Source organism: Serpula lacrymans (assembly GCF_000218685.1).
Source record: "Serpula lacrymans var. lacrymans S7.9 unplaced genomic scaffold SERLAscaffold_6, whole genome shotgun sequence".
Lineage (NCBI taxonomy): Eukaryota > Fungi > Basidiomycota > Agaricomycetes > Boletales > Serpulaceae > Serpula > Serpula lacrymans.
In genome coordinates this window covers 441,497-457,442 of record NW_006763295.1, presented here as the reverse complement: position 1 = coordinate 457,442, position 15,946 = coordinate 441,497, and the positions used below count along the sequence as shown (strand labels likewise).

Here is a 15,946-nt window from a genome sequence, read left to right as displayed (position 1 = left end):
ACGTGAATTATGCGCCGATCGGTAACAGTTCGCCACGAGAATAGCGGAAGCCCACATTAATGCCCTCTTCTAATTTATCCTCTTTATCTGTGAGTAGACATGTTGTATCAAGTTTGGACGCAAAAGCCTCGAGGTAGATATGTTTCCAGAAACAGACCTGCGAACTGGAGATCTACCCGTAGAATGTAACTCAAAAATTTAGTCTGCACAGCAATGCACTGCGGGCCATGAGCTAAGCTTGGCAGTCAGGGGCAAAGCCGCATCATATTTTTATTTCAAAGGCCAGTTCAGGAAAATAAAAGCCTTTAAATTTGTAGGCTTTTCCATTGCTCATTACTGTACACTATTGTACTATGTTAGGCTGAAATATAGGTACAGAATCGTTCGAGTTCTCGACTCTTCCAGAGATTCGAGTGATATTCAGTCAAAGATATGCGAATCCAGTAGTCTTCGGCGTCTCATCAGCTCGCTTTCGGTGATCCTTTGGCCAACTTTTGCAGAGCTACCACCTCTTGGAGTACTAGTTCCCCGACGAGCCACGTTATCAGCAGATTCGTCCGCTTCTGCACGAGTAGGTGATTCAAAGCGCTTGCCACCCTCGGGGACTTTATCGGGCACGCCATCCATGTCGTGAACCAGCGTGGCGACACTGCCTCCACTATGGCTACCGTCCGACCTCTCGCGGAGTGTATCATCAGATGGCGGCCGAGACGTGTTGGGTGTGGGAGGTGTCGCTGGAACGCCAATGCCATTCCCCTCATGCTCCCTCATTGTTACACTTGGCCGTTTTTTTGGGACAAACGTGATCACCGAGTCATCAGTCTCGGTCTCCGATGTAAAAGGACTTGGGTCGCTGGTAGGTCTCTGCGGGGAAGGTTGCCCTATTTCACCATTGACTCCACGTCTAGGCGATTGTGATTGTGACGGGGGTGAGTGCCTGCGCCCTTCGACCCTCTTTTTACCTCCTATTGTATCCATGGGGACATTGACAGCATCAAGTCTGTCGTTCATTGCATTTTCTGCATGCAACACAAAGGCCTCCTCCATCCAATCTGCCAAGTCGTCAATCACCGCTTTAGCCTCGCTCATCAGGGCTGGCATCTGCAAATAACCGTGGCTCCAGTCTGAAAATAGTACCATCTGCACCCAGTCATCTTCAGTTTCTCTCGCGAGCTTGTCCCGCTCTACCTTCATCGCCACAAGGTCGGCCACTTCGGAGTTCTTTGTTCCAGGATGCGCATGTTCTGCATTAGCTGAACTCATTCTGAGCGATTCTCCGAACCGCGCACTTTTCCCAGCGAGTGCAAGATCAAGCTCAACTTTTCGTGCACGTTTTGCCTCACGAACTTTTCCGGCGAATATGACTGTATCGTCTACAAAAGGATCTTTTTCGCCACATTGCATGAGCAGTGGGGGAAACTGTGCAAGAAGGTGTGCGGGTGCGAGGATTGGAGAAATAAAATAGTCGGTGGTAAAATCAGGGTTGCGATGTGGACCAATATATAAGATAGCCATCGCTCGCATCTATTAAAGGAAACATAAATCAATTGTTGGTGAAAACGGGTTGGAATTGCTTACCATGCTGGGAGAGATTATTCGATCCTGGAAATATCCTGTCCGGCTTGCCATGGTGAGTCTCGTTCCGATAGGTTCACGTTCTTTCCCTTTTCCCTTCTCCTTTGCACCCGTTGCCCATAATGTTTTGGAGTCAGCCTCAGCCACGGCAGCAGATAGCTCTTCTTGTTGCTTTTCCAATGAAGAAGGAGTGGCATGTAAAGGATCATCCTGTTTCCCCGTCACATCTGCGTGCACGTATCGGACTCGAGCTTGGAGAGGACGGTCTTCTTCTTTGAGATGCTTGAAATCTTCGTCATCCTCGCTTTCTGAATCGGCCCAGAAACCTTTGTCTTCACCTTTGGATGGCTGCGTTTGTGCTCGATTGCGCCGCCCAGTAAACGACCTTAAAGATGATTTTCTTTTTACGGAAGCTGAGGAATAATGCTGGCGAAGTGGTGGGTGTCCTGTCGGCTCCACGTCTGCTGTATTATTCGTGAAATCCAGCAACGTATCTCGCCAACTCGAGCGTCTCTTAAGGTGACGCTTACTACCGCTTCCCTTACTGCGGCGATGATCTCCGACCATGCTTAGGGGGCTTACGTGTTGCATGTGATCCTTTTGCTGTGCCAGTCCACGCAGCCCAGGAAGGTTACCCGACGATTGCTCTGACCTTAGAACGCGGAGGTTAGCTGGCGACATCCAAGAGGTAAAGTTGAAGTCAAGGGCGGCATAGTTCAGGACAAGGGCAAGGGGGTTTGGCAGGCGTTGAGCAGAAGGTGGGAGATTCGCGTTGTAGCTTAGGATCCTAATCATAACGCTGACTGCGATCGTAGCTCCACTTTCAAAGCAACGCTATGAGTAATGTGCGCTATCGTTATGGAATAGATGAAAAGACTCACGCAGAGTCTCCAGAAAATATGACGTTGAGCTTCTTTCCAGACATCCCGATGGCAGCCCCACATGATTCCACTAAGATACGGTATACATCGAAACATTCATCGATCGCGAACGGATACGGATCTAGGATTCAAGGACTATCAGTGTGAGAAACGGAAATACAAACCTCGCTCTCCTTACATTCTGGTGCTTTGCCATAATCGACCGCTAAAACTGGTCTACCAGTCCTTACCGCCCACAGTCGCAGACGTTCTTCATGATGCTCTGGAGTCATTGCCACAAATCCTCCGCCAGGAAAGTCTAAAATTAGATCTGTACAGCGGGTTAACTGTTCTTGAGGAGGAGCATAGTAAATATACACGGTAAGAGGACGGTCCTGTGACGACGATTTTGGTCTTGGGAGTAGGATCTTTCGACGTAAAGATACGCGAGGATAATGAGATACGGCTTTGATCTGAAAGAAGGTTAGCGAAATGAAACGCATGCCAGGAAGGTGTGTATATATACATATGGATTAGTAGTCTTTTCCCATGTTGTGCGGAGCATCTCTACGGTTGGAACAGCTCTGAATCTTCGAAGCTATCATAGGAGTAAGTTTGCTGATACGTACATGCTCAATGCTCAAGAGGGTACTGACCTTTTCATCGGCTTCATTAGCACAAATGATATAATATACGGAAAATAATATAGAGCAAATATCCTTTAACCATCGAGGGCGAATAGACATGGCTGTTGCAAAACCTGCATCGAGCCCTGTGACTATCCACGTCGCACGATAGTATGATGGAGAATACTAGTAAAGGGGGCAATTCTCAGTGATCGGCATCCGAATAAAACCTGTGAACTTACGAGATGCGCTAGAGGCTCCGGCGCTAGAGAAGTGTGGTGTAGGTCATCATCATGCAAGCAAGATAAGAATCTACGCACAGCCTAGTCCGAGGACCTTGTCGAGGTTTCTGATGGCATAAACTGCGGTCAGTGTGCTTGCTATGATCTGCCACGGTGTAAATCGTTCTGTGGGGCCCGGATTAGACCCATACTGTCAAAAACAAGATGTACGAGGTCATACGTAAAGTCCTGTTAGCTTTTCGGAGCCAAAGAAATCGTGGAGCTCCGGGATTTCCATATACTATCCTCCATATCCAGAAAAATATGACAAGAAAGACCTGGAAAGACATGGAGGGTCAGCACATAGCAGTGCATGCAGACAAGAGAAACACATACCTGAGTACGTTTCCAAGACGGACTAGGACGACCGAATAGATGGTCAATCATGATAGTAGATGCGAACAAGGAGGGGCTCAGACACTGGTCGTTATTATGGGGCCTGTTTGCATGTGATTCTTGCCCACATATGCACCTGCCTATTCTGGTTGTCTCTGCCTGGGGAGTGCCTGGGGTCGTCATCGCCACCCCCACGTGGCCACATGCAAAATTTACAGATCTCGCGTAGATCTCAACGAAGATAGCGTTGTAAGTTGCTCTCTACGACCATCATATCAGGCACTTGCATTTGTCTTTGCAGGAAAACAAACAACATAGCTCAGAAAACATGGCACCGATGACATCCATCAGGCTGTCTGGAGACAAAATAGAAATCGTCAACCAGCTGCTTCTACCTCACACAACAGAATTCATCGAAATCCAGACCATCGAACAAGCTCACGATGCAATCAAGTCTATGAAGGTTCAGCATGCGATATCGAATCCACTGCGCCCATGGTCCTGATACATATTATTAGATACGCGGTGCACCAGCTATTGCGTCTCTGGCAGCACTTTCCTTTGGAGCTTATCTCTCTCGGGGCCTCGAGGCATCGCCTGCACCAGAATACCTCGCATCACCCGAGGCTTTAAGAGATCATGTTTTACCCATCCTGGACTTCCTAATTACCGCACGCCCGACAGCTGTAAACCTAGGAGCAGCAACACGCCGGTTGACTAAAACCCTGCAGTCATCAATCGACGCAGGCAAGGACCCTAGATCGATCGTTCTTGTTCTTATCGCGGAAAGCCATCTGGTTGCGGATGAGGATGTCGGGAGAAACAAGGAAATGTCGAAGTGGGGTGGAGAGTGGCTGATCGACCAGGTAAAACAGGCTGGAGGTGACGGAACGAGCTTGAATGTCTTGACCGTCTGTAACACTGGTTCGCTAGCCACGTCGGTAAATATAGTCATATACTCTTATTTTGCTCCGCTGAAATACAGTATTCTCAGGGATACGGAACTGCATTGGGTCTGATCACATACCTACATGAGGTAGGAAACCTTGGAAAAGCTTACTATACTCAAACTGCACCATACCATCAAGGGTCTCGGTATGAAGTATTCGTCTGTTCAACATTTCACCAGTTCTCACCAGTATGGACATTTGCAGACTCACTGCACTGGAGTTGAAGACTCTTCAAATACCTTCTGTGATGATATGTGATACTATGGTTGGGTCTCTGTTCCAACATCATAAAATCCATGCTGTCGGTAAGTTACCTCTGTACTTTCCTGGTAGTGTTTTCTGACGGAAAAAAATCAGCTGTTGGTGCTGATAGGGTAGCAAAAAATGGTGATACTGCCAATAAAGTCTGTCAAATATACCTCGTTGGACCTTTCATAGGCTAAACTCCCATCGTTCAGATTGGAACCTACAATGCAGCGGTGCTTGCTGCTCGTCACAAAATTCCCTTTATCGTTGTTGCCCCTATCAGCACAGTAGACCTTGATGTTGCAGATGGCTCAGGGTGAGTCCACTGCTCCTCTTACTGTAATTCAAGTTGAATGTTAAAATCTTTTGTGCAGCATACCGATCGAGCATCGACCACCACTAGAGGCCTGTATCGTCCGCGGTGCTCTCCATCCACCCACTCTTAACGCACAGGGACAAAAGGAGCAGGCACAAGTCATGATTACTCCAACTGATCTATACGAGATATACAACCCCAGCTTTGATGTGACACCAGCGGAGCTGATTACAGCTATCGTAACAGAAAAAGGTGTTGCAGTGAAGAAGGAAGGTAGTCAAATATTTGATTTAAGTGCTATTGTATAGAATCAGACGGTGGCGAAGAAAGACAAGGAAGTATTTACACATTGTACAATCTCACATCAGACTCAGGGAATAGAGCAGTCTTATGATTATATGACAGAATTTATATATACAAGATGCAGACGTCATTAACTGTAGACGAGCTAAGTTCGTTGCAAGCCTAGGGTGTTGTCTTGTTCGTTCCACGCTTTGAAGATATTGAAAGTTTCCTTCCTACTAGAGTCAACCTCCGATTCATGATAGGGATGGAAGATGGCTTGGTTGAGCCCGCAGTTGGGCTTCTCGGCGAGTCCGAAGCAGCTCTTGGTCGCGCTTTCTCACTTGAGGGGGTCCCAAACGTACGAGAACGGAACTTGTTCAAAAGGGCTTCTGGAGTCGGAGTAGACATTGACAAGCGACGGAAGTGCTTCAAAACCGGTAGACGACTCGATTTGGTGGGAGTAGACCCTGGAGGTGTCTTCGACGGCGTAGTAGGTCCTGTAGTCGGCGTATCATGTGCATTGAAAAGTGACTCTTTGGATTCTTCGTTGATCCCGCTCAAGCAAGGGGACAGACCCGGTGAGTTGATAGTTGAGGTCGACATTGAGGGATCCGGTCCGAGACGTGTGCTGTCCACACCCACGTGTTCGATGAAGCGAGATTCAGGGGCTACACTAGTAGGAACAAAACCTCCATTGTTTCCAGCGATCAGAGGAGAGTTGCTAGAGGAATTAGAGTTGGCCCCGAAAAGCAAGCTGTGGAACACGGAATTGTCGAAAGGCAGACTGCTATCACTGATATCGCTAGAACGACGGGAATGTCCTGAGTCCATAGTACGCTCCGGTTGGACATTGACGCTTTCTGTAAGTGCATCGGTTACCGCGGATACCAAGAAGCGAACCGGTGACGCCGTTGAGAGGCGATAGGAGCTCCTATTGGATCTACTGGAACGTTGCGATGAGACTGACGTATTGCGTCGATGACCAAGATTGAGAGATGTGTTGTGCTTGTTCTAAAATAAGGCGAGAGTACGTAAAACCACTTTAAACAAAGAGAACGGATAATGATAAAGAAAAAGAAGCACCTGATTAAGATCCTGGCTTGATGTTGAAACCATAGCTCCAGCAGCCTCCTGGTTTTCAGTCAAAACCCGCTCGTCAAGTACCTCCCATGCGTTGTTGGATACGAATTTGGTTACATTCGTGTCAACTTCCCCTAGCACAGGTGGCTTGGTAGGACGAGAGAATGAAAGGGGACGGGAGACATAGGTAGAAGTGCGAGAAGCAAGTTCTTCCTTGATGGACTGGCTTGCGATTTGAGGGAGGGAGGCAAGATAGGGGAGATGTGCAGTAGAAGTAGAACTTGATACCGAGTTCGATGACGATGTAGAGACGTGGGTAGGCATACTTCTCCTTGCATTAGTCGAAAGTTGTATGGTGATTGCACTTAGGCGAGTGTCCGAAGCAGCGCTAGAAGAGGACCCAAGTTCGCCATTCGATAGGTTGAGCTCGCGAGCTTGTTGACGCCTAGCGATAAGTGCCTTCAGGGCGTCTTCGCGCTGAGGACTCAGGAGCTCGTGAACTGACGAGATGTCGGAAGACGACGGGGTGACTAGATCAGCATATCTGCCATCCTCTCGCGCTAGTTTCTTCCAGAATTTGGTAGTTTTTCTTGAGCTCTTGAGCTCCCTCCTAGTGCTCAACGTCATTGTCAAAGCTGAACGGTAGTGTTCGGGTGTACGAGGCCCCACGATGATAGGCTTGATCGTCGCCAGAGGAGTTCCAGGCTGATTGACAGCAGCTTTGATGGCGTTCACCAAAAAATCTTCGGCATTCTCATTTGAGAATTCAAGAGCTTCACAGACTGTGACTATATCGCTTGGTGACAAGCCAATCGCATGTAGAAGTCCTGTAAGCTGATTAAATCGCGACTCAAGTTTGGTAATTTGCTGGATATCGAACAGATTTTGCCTTTGGAGTCGTGCAATCCTGACCATCTCTCTGTAGTGGCAGTCGCGGGTAGAAGACAGTTCATCCTCGAGAACATCCAGGTCGAATTTCATTGTAATATTGGCCTTTTTTACCATGCGAAGCTCGGCTTCTAGTTCGAAAGTGCGCAGCTTGAATGTGTCTATGACTTCGTGTAGGTGGTATGGGTCGGGCCAGGGAACTTGAAAAGGAGAGTATAGTTGTTCTGGATGAAATGATGATATAGGACTACCAGGGATGTGAAAAGGAGAGCTATTATTGATACCTCCGTGTGTATGGCCTGCACTGACATCAGAGACGTGTTGCGTCGAGCGTGAGGGCTTTAGAGGTGCCGGTGAGGAAGACAGCGGCAACAGTGCAGGGACGTCACCCTCAGACTTGGTGCGACGATGAATTAAACGAAAGGATTTGAAGAAGCGCATTGTCGATGTGTAAAGTTGTTGAGGGCGATGGGAGGAGATGTAAGAGACAGAGCTCCATAAAAGGTTATAAAGAACATGAGGCTGACACTCTGGAGGCTGACATTGACCTTTAACCAATGATAGATAAGGCCTTTTATGCATGAAAGACATAACTTACATGCCCGACTCAGTTCTGTGACATGATTCACTCACTTGTAAATGATTGCACTCCCATTGCAGCAGGCGTCTGTAGATGTCTTCCCGCTACTCCCTTCAGACGGTACAACACAGTTCTGTATCCCGTGTGAATTCCGGCATAAGAACAGGGAAGCTCGCTATGCCACAACTGGGATCACTGATTTTAGGGCTCCTGTGCCATACCATGATATACATTGTTGAGAGTCCAACTTGAGGAAAACATAAGTTCAAAGTTCGAAATAGACAAAGACACTGAATTTTAGAACAAAATTATCAGGACAACCGATGTCTTGTTTCTGAAACTGCTTTTCTGGAGTAATAAGCACATTAACGGAGAATAGTGATATGAGGATTGTTTTGAGACCGTAGACACGCCATCGCTGGTCTATACTGGTGTTCGAAAACGGCCCGCTGATCCCTATCCCTCTTCGGCTTGTCGGCTCTTGCCTTCCACTTTCACTCTCTCCTTGCATATGACCTCTACAGTTATACTTCACGGTGCGAATGCATCTCGCAAACACCGAACTCAGGCCTCTATTCTCATGCACTGTGACACGAATCCCGGCATATCTGAGCACCATCAGTTCACCCGACCTCCCTAAGCGCTCAAGGGGACCTTAATAATGGGATTTCGACATGGTCAACTTGGAACAATCGCCAGTGAACCTCCGAAGTGCATACAGCTTGCTTGATAATCCCGTGTACTATGTCGCAGATATGGTCCTACAATCAGCTCATTTCAGAGCGCGTTCGTGATCATCCGAACCTAGAGATACTCGGTATACCAGACAAGAACTTCAATGTACGTCTTATGGTCTAGTATCTCTACTACCTTCTCTCCATTGACTGTTTCCTTTCAGTATACTAAGTACACTTACGCTCAACTCGATGCTTCTGCATCTCTCCTTGCACATCACCTTAAGGACACGGGTCTCGTGCCTCCTCGTGCTAAAGGAGATGCCACCAGTAAGATGACGGTTGGCCTCCTTGGGTCCAGTACCATAGACTACGTCGTCACTGAGCTAGCCCTTTACCGAATGGGTTACTGTAAGTTGCTTTGTCTGAGCTCGAACTGATCGTTATTAAGTATTTGTCGGACAGGCGTACTATTCATATCACCGAATAACTCCCCACCTGCGATTGCCCATTTACTATCAGCAACAAGTGCCTCGCACATCATATTTCATGACGGGTTTTTGCCGTCAGCTGCAGCTGCTCTCCCTCTCTTACCTGATCCTTCGTCAGTGAAACTCGTCGCCCAGCCTTCATCAAGTACCTACGACTCTTCAGCTCAGGCTAAAAATCCCGAAAAGACTACCTGGGAACCAATACTTAATTGGAAAGATGAATTTTTCTTACCAGTAACAGTCATTCATTCCAGTGGATCTACTGGCTTTCCCAAACCAATTATAGCAACGAACAAGGCCGCTATAGGTAATTGTGCAAACAATTTCGGCCTTTGCAGCCTGACTACTCTACCTTTGTATCATGTAAGCTTCCAAGATATCATGTCAAATTATATAGACTTCTGAGTATCTGTCTGGCTAGGGTCATGGACATTCCAACTTATTCCGTGCAATTCACTCTGCCAAGACACTCTATCTATTTCCTACTGGCAGCATTCCACTCACGTCTGCCAATGTCATAAAGTTACTAGGTCAAGCTCCCGACGTGGAGGGACTTTATGGTGTTCCTTTAGCGCTGAAGCTTCTTGCTGAAACCTCAGAAGGTCTTGCAGTTCTCAAGAAGTTGAAACTGGTCATGTTCGGGGGTAGTGCATGCCCAGATGAACTAGGCGATTTTCTCGTGGCGCAAGGTGTACGTCTCCTTGGGCATTATGGACTAAGTATGTCCCATAAAATTGGAAGTTTATGTCGTATTAACCTTCGTCGTTCTCAGCTGAAATGGGCCAACTTATGACCTCCTTCCGAGACTTCGAGAATGACAAGCTGTGGAACTGGGTGCGAGCCAAAGGCCCATATGTAAAGAGTAACGTGAACGATTTTATGAGATTCGAAGATCGAGGTGATGGCAAGTACGAGCTCTATGTCTTGGACGGATGGCATACAAAGGCGAGTTTTGTAATGTTCCTTAATGAAATTAGTCTAGACCGAAGGGATGACAGGTTATGAGCAACCAACCAGACGGTTCATATGCTACCAAGGATCTTCTCATCAAGCACCCCACACTACCTGATGCCTATAAGTTTGTAGGCCGAATAGATGACACACTTGTGATGGTGCGTGTAATTCTAATTTATTGCATTGAACTATCCAATATACAATTTTATTTCAGGTCAATGGTGAAAAGACAAATCCGGTCCCTATCGAACTCACACTACGCAGTTCACCATATATTGCCGATGCCATAATATTTGGTACTGCACGGACTCAGATTGGTGGCCTCATCCTTCCTACTGAAGCTGCAAAGGATTTCAGTGCCGTTGAATTTACAAATGCTATTGCGCCGACGGTTGCACTCGCTAATTCTGATGCCCCATCGCACTCTCAGCTTGCGGCTGAGGCTTTAGTGTTCTTACCATATGGTACAGTAATTCCGCGTGCGGATAAAGGAAGCATTCTGAGACCAAAGATCTACAAGGAGTTTGAGAAGACAATAGACGAAGTGTATCGGCGCCTTGAGGGTGAACTTGATGGAGGCAAGAAGACCAAACTAGAAGGGGAAGAAGAAGCCAGACGTTTTGTCAAGAAGCTAATTGGGGAGACTATTGAGAGGCCCATTGACAATTTGGAGGATGATACAGATTTATTCGAATGGGGTTTAGATTCTCTACAGTCAACCAGAATTCGTAATGCTATTCAGAGAGTATGGATTAATCATCCTTCGTCCGACACCATCGCTCATTTCATTTTCCAGGGTGCTGACCTCAATGGCAAGAAATTGTCCTCCAACGCTGTTTTCGAGAACCCATCAATATCCAAGTAAGCTGATCTTCTTGTGCAATATCTTGTCAATTCACAATATTCTAGGATTGCTAAACTCATCGTTGCTTTCACGTCCGGCGATGAATCGGAGCTAGGACGCCAGAATGTCAAGGACATTATGCTCAATCTTGTTGAGAAGTACAGGCATTTCGAGATCCCTTTAAAAACGAATGGAACCAACGGACATTCGAACGGCGTTCATTCATCTCGTGTTGTAAGTTTTGCCTAAGCTCGTGGTGGAGGCCCCTATATCCTAATTAGCCCATGCAGGTCGTCATGACAGGAGTGACAGGGTCGCTTGGCGCCTACCTTCTTGATGAAATGATCGCTGATCCGTCTGTGGAGACAGTGTACTGTCTATGCCGCGCAAAGAGTGACACTGAGGCAGCAGCTCGTGTGAATGCTTCAATGAAGACCCGTAGATTGCTCTCTCGATATTCACCAGGTGATGGCCGAGTTGTCGCCCTCGCTTCTGAATCTGCTGCGGAGAGACTCGGATTACAGCCCGATGTATACGATGAAATTGTCAGCCGGGCGACGTTGGTCATACATGTAGGCGCTCTCGTCGCCCATCCGCATCATTTCGCACTGATAGGTTTGATTAGAATGCGTGGGCGGTCAATTTCAATCTTGGAATATCTAGGTACGTTGATGTGACATATCTGATGCGCTCAATTGTAAATGCTCTCTATTTCCAGCTTTGAAACTCACATTCGTGGCGCTGTCAACTTGATGAACCTTGCGCTTGCTTCTCCACGCAAGGCGGACTTCTACTTTGCATCTTCAAACAGCGCCGTGGCGTCATGGCCAGGGCCCGAGCCTGTACCTGAAATTGTGACAAACGACCCATCTGTCGCACAAGGCCTCGGATAGTGTGTAGCCCCTTTCTCTCAACATCAGAGATTGTTTTGATTGTACGAGGTATAATTTAGTGCGCAATCGAAGTGGGTCACTGAGAAATTATGCCAAATTGCGTCACAGACGACACCTCTACGCGCCGGGGTGTTGCGTGAGTAATAGCGTGATGTAAATGTCATGTAGCATCGCTGATAACGATGCTCCTGTTAGGTATTGGACAAATGGTCGGTGACTCTTCAAATGGGATATGGAACGAAACAGAAGCAATATCTCTTATCTTCAAGGCGCGTATCCAGTCTTTTTCTCGATTCCACTTCTTGTTCTGATCGTACAATATAATAGTGTGCGAACACTGTTGGCGTCCTTCCAGACCTTGAAGAGAACGTTTCATGGCTTCCGGTGGATTACGCGGCGAAAACTATTGTAGAACTCGTTAACCTGCCTCCCTCTTCTCTTCCTGTAGGCGAGCCTCCTGTATGGCACGTGCTGCATCCTAAACTGGTCCCCTGGGCTTCCGTCCTCGAGTCTCTCCGACGAACAGGCTTGACATTCAAAGTCCTTCCCCGGCGCAAGTGGCTTGACGCCTTACAAGAGAGCAGCACCGACGAGGTCCTCAACCCGAGTCGAAAATTGCTTCAATTTTACCAGAATAAATATGGCCCGGAGGTGTTGCCCGTTCGATATCCTTTGGTGACAGCGCAGACGCAGGCTGGCAGCGAGAGTCTGAGAAATGCACCGATAGCCGACGATGCACTTGTAGCGAAATGGGTGACTGCTTGGAGACAGACTGGGTTCTTGCATTGACGAGCTACGAGTGATGTACAATTTGTCTTGTGTACCAGTATGAACCAGGATCCTTGAGAATGGCTATGGTGAGGCAAACACATTGTCAGTGGAGTTGATCTCTTTCGTTAGTCAGCTGAGTCGTAGACCTTGACTAGTAAGGAAAGTCTAGAGCTTCTGGTCACGGTACCGCATCCCTGGCTGGAGCGAAATCACTGAGCTCATCATATATATCCAGTAGAACTGCCAGTCGCCATTCTAGTTGGTGATCTAATTAGACCTGGAATAGTCGATGGATGGTGCAAACATAGGTCACGGAGTTCTTCATGTTGCGGCACACGGTGGTGCTGGCTATCACAGCCATACATCAGAGCGAGAAGTCAAGCACGCTTTACGACGGTGAGCACATATCGTAGAGTTCAAGATTTCATTTGGAACTCATACTGGACTACATAAGGTCATGTCGTGAGGCTCTCAAGACAACTTCAGCCTTGTCTGCGGTAGAAAGGGCAATAAGCGTCCTTGAGGATGAAGAGTGTCTTAACGCAGGTTTGCCTGGACTTCGTTTTGTGAACCTTGAGCGACATTTCAATGGATTCTATTGACTACAGGTTACGGATCCAATCTAACCATTGATGGAACTGTTGAATGCGATGCTGCGATCATGGATGGCCAAACTGGGGACTTTGGCAGCATAGGAGCAGTATCTGGTAAACTATATCTCGGTCCTTCCCATAAGGATCTAAGTAATCTACAACCACCAGTTCTTGTAAGGTGTCAAGAACCCCGTCAAGCTTGCCAATGCTGTCCTTCAAGCATCCCGAAGACGCGATCAGTTGGGACGTATTCCTCCCCTGTCAGTCGCCCCTATCTGACAAGGGCTATTCGCGTTCTAATGTATATGCGTTTGATTGTCATTTACTGTAAAGAACTTTGGTATCTGAGGGTGCTCGTCTATTCGCAGCGAAAGAGAACCTCGAGATCATCCCTCCAGAGTCACTAGTGTCAGCAAAAGCGAAGAAAGACTGGGAGAAGTGGAAAACAAGACTTGACTCTGAAGGCGACGAGAGTGCCAAGGAAAAGTTCACATCGGTAGCTTTGCAAGATACCGTCGGTGCGGTGGCTTGGGATGGCGAAGGTAACATGGCTGCTGGTGTATCGAGGTATACCGCATTACTATCATGCATCCTTCGATCGCTCAACGGTTTGATAGCGGCGGAATATTGCTGAAATATTCTGGTCGAATCGGTGAAGTAAGTGATTGCCCGTATCACAACCCATGTCAGACTGAGCCTGAATATAGGCTGCCACATTCGGATCTGGGTGTTGGGCCCATCAATCAGAAGATGGTGGTATGGCGTGCAGCATTACAGGTGTCACCCCTCATTTCGTTACCTGTGGTGCATGCCTCCTGACTACATGCAGGTACAGGAGAGTACATCGTCAGGACCATGCTGGCACGATCACTCGGCGAGGCATTGCGCAAACCAGCTGATGTCGACACACACGAAGTACTACAACAAGTTCTTGTCGACCAATTTTGGGGTACGTTGGGTTGAATCAGTGTGTCGAGTATGATACACCTGTTGACCTCGCCATGTGAAGTACCGATCCATGAACGTGGCGAGCCAACGCCGAATGCTGGAGTGCTTTTGTTGACGAAGGAAATTGATGACGGTCAGGCCATTCGTGAGCTAAACTCAGTGATAGTGACACAACCCACGTACTCATTCTCCCTCTTCGATCTTTCAAAAGCCAGGTTATGGTGTGCTTTCACGACAGAGACTATGGCAATTGCATATGCTTCTTCCGAGCCTGGAGACACGTCGCCTAAGGTACGTTCAATATGTAGAGACAATATTGTTCGGATCTGAACCGAGCCTATTCAGTCCTCTATTCTGCGTCGCCCAAAAAATTCACATGCAGGATCTGTTACGAATTCACCGATATATATCACCGCACTGCCGATAGGAAAATAGTGTTGATTTATCAGTCCAATATAAAAGAATACACTAACAAAGCGCAGAGTACAATAATACCTAACGAAGTGACGCAATATTATCACCGTAGACTTGGTGTACCATTTTGTGTAGATCGAGGAGTGCCTGAGCCATTCAAACTAGATAACGGCGTAGCACTGCGTGGGTTTGAGGGTGCCGCGGAAGGTCGGGATGCATTGAGACGTTGAAGTGTTTTCATTGGGAATTTAGTTCTGATAAGGATTATGCTATGTCAAGAGTCACTTGTCTCACGAAGTGGGGCAACTCACCGACACGTAGAACACACTGGCACGGGTTGGCAGAAGACTGTACACATATAGGTGAACCAAAGCTTGACAACGTAAAAAAGGATGTGGTTACTTGATAGACACACCGAACACACGAAACCAACATCCACGATATTCTTGTGGCAGAAACAGGCTGCACGAAAGTCTATCTTATCTTGCTTGGGGACTGCGAGGACTTGGCGGAGGGCTGGTGGAGATAGGAAGGACATCTGAGATCGAGATAAGAACGAGCAGCAGCACAATAAACTATGAAAGGGAGCTGACAGTGAGATATTGTAGCAGCGCATCTCGACGTTCCAGAAAGATATATGATCCACCAGTCAAATGGGCGGCCTGCTGAAGAAACACTGCATCCGGGCCATATACTTTGCAGACATCTATCGTTACTTTCTAGACGATGTGGATATTAACGTCGCTGATACAATTGAGGTAAAAAGAGCAGGGCATAACTCACGAGCTTCTGTGCTGAGAATATAGAGTTCATTATTGGAATGTAAGATGTGGACAAGTCCGGTGAAACGGAGAGGATCAAGATGCGAGGGTCGGGAAGGACAGCAGGATCTTCCACGGCATTTGGGGAGCTAGAGAATTGGGTCATCCTGTTTATATCTGAAACACGAAAGACAAGGTTGAACGAATTGGATACTGGAAATGTGCTGAGATGGACTTGCAGCATAGAGCTTTTGTCAATGCTCCGACCAACGCACAAGGTGCTAGAAGCACTGTCTGATCAGCTATTCCGAGGAGTGAGAGCTGACATACGTTCTTCATCGAGATTACCGAGTGCATCGAATTCATTCATTATGCTTCTCACAATAGTAAAGTCGACGACTTTGAATGAAGAATAGGAATTAGCGTCTGCAGGAGGGACATCATCTGCGACTGGGTCGGTTGAGGAGTAGAGCATCACGCTGATGCAAACTGAATGAGAAGGTGTTTTACGATCAGCTGCATTGCAAAGCCAACCTCTTTCCTGGAAATGCGCCAAAGACGGCGAGAGTGTTTTCATGCT

General features: G+C 47.4%; 5 protein-coding genes across 5 annotated transcripts; 3 read left to right on the top strand and 2 right to left on the bottom strand.

Moving 5' to 3' along the window:
- Positions 1-293: 293 nt before the first annotated feature.
- On the bottom strand, positions 294-3,160 carry SERLADRAFT_465081 (uncharacterized protein; the record flags this gene model as incomplete). The annotated part of the gene is made up of 4 exons (XM_007317295.1): positions 294-1,524; positions 1,579-2,395; positions 2,457-2,577; positions 2,635-3,160. 4 exons carry the CDS (start codon positions 2,936-2,938, stop codon positions 421-423), a joined length of 2,346 nt encoding a protein of 781 aa, XP_007317357.1.
- Positions 3,161-3,924: 764 nt separating this feature from the next.
- Positions 3,925-5,621, top strand: SERLADRAFT_448229 (uncharacterized protein; the record flags this gene model as incomplete). Its single annotated transcript, XM_007317294.1, has 7 exons — positions 3,925-4,141; positions 4,197-4,619; positions 4,673-4,773; positions 4,833-4,933; positions 4,986-5,032; positions 5,087-5,190; positions 5,249-5,621. The coding sequence occupies 7 exons, from the start codon at positions 4,007-4,009 to the stop codon at positions 5,496-5,498; spliced, it is 1,161 nt and encodes a 386-aa protein (XP_007317356.1).
- A 34-nt stretch (positions 5,622-5,655) lies between these two features.
- SERLADRAFT_436993 (uncharacterized protein) lies at positions 5,656-7,884 on the bottom strand (the record flags this gene model as incomplete). Its single annotated transcript, XM_007317293.1, has 2 exons — positions 5,656-6,486; positions 6,559-7,884. 2 exons carry the CDS (start codon positions 7,882-7,884, stop codon positions 5,656-5,658), a joined length of 2,157 nt encoding a protein of 718 aa, XP_007317355.1.
- A 977-nt stretch (positions 7,885-8,861) lies between these two features.
- nps5 (putative aminoadipate reductase) lies at positions 8,862-12,743 on the top strand (the record flags this gene model as incomplete). Its single annotated transcript, XM_007317292.1, has 14 exons — positions 8,862-9,108; positions 9,352-9,551; positions 9,610-9,907; positions 9,961-10,133; positions 10,187-10,300; positions 10,357-10,887; positions 10,939-11,003; positions 11,052-11,220; positions 11,277-11,558; positions 11,612-11,649; positions 11,705-11,878; positions 11,939-12,015; positions 12,075-12,148; positions 12,207-12,743. 14 exons carry the CDS (start codon positions 8,862-8,864, stop codon positions 12,666-12,668), a joined length of 2,904 nt encoding a protein of 967 aa, XP_007317354.1.
- A 96-nt stretch (positions 12,744-12,839) lies between these two features.
- Positions 12,840-14,961, top strand: SERLADRAFT_465070 (uncharacterized protein; the record flags this gene model as incomplete). Its single annotated transcript, XM_007317291.1, has 11 exons — positions 12,840-13,046; positions 13,105-13,196; positions 13,259-13,357; positions 13,422-13,503; positions 13,577-13,810; positions 13,861-13,900; positions 13,951-14,020; positions 14,073-14,192; positions 14,253-14,336; positions 14,403-14,482; positions 14,537-14,961. The coding sequence occupies 11 exons, from the start codon at positions 12,940-12,942 to the stop codon at positions 14,624-14,626; spliced, it is 1,098 nt and encodes a 365-aa protein (XP_007317353.1).
- Between the last annotated feature and the right edge of the window lie 985 nt (positions 14,962-15,946).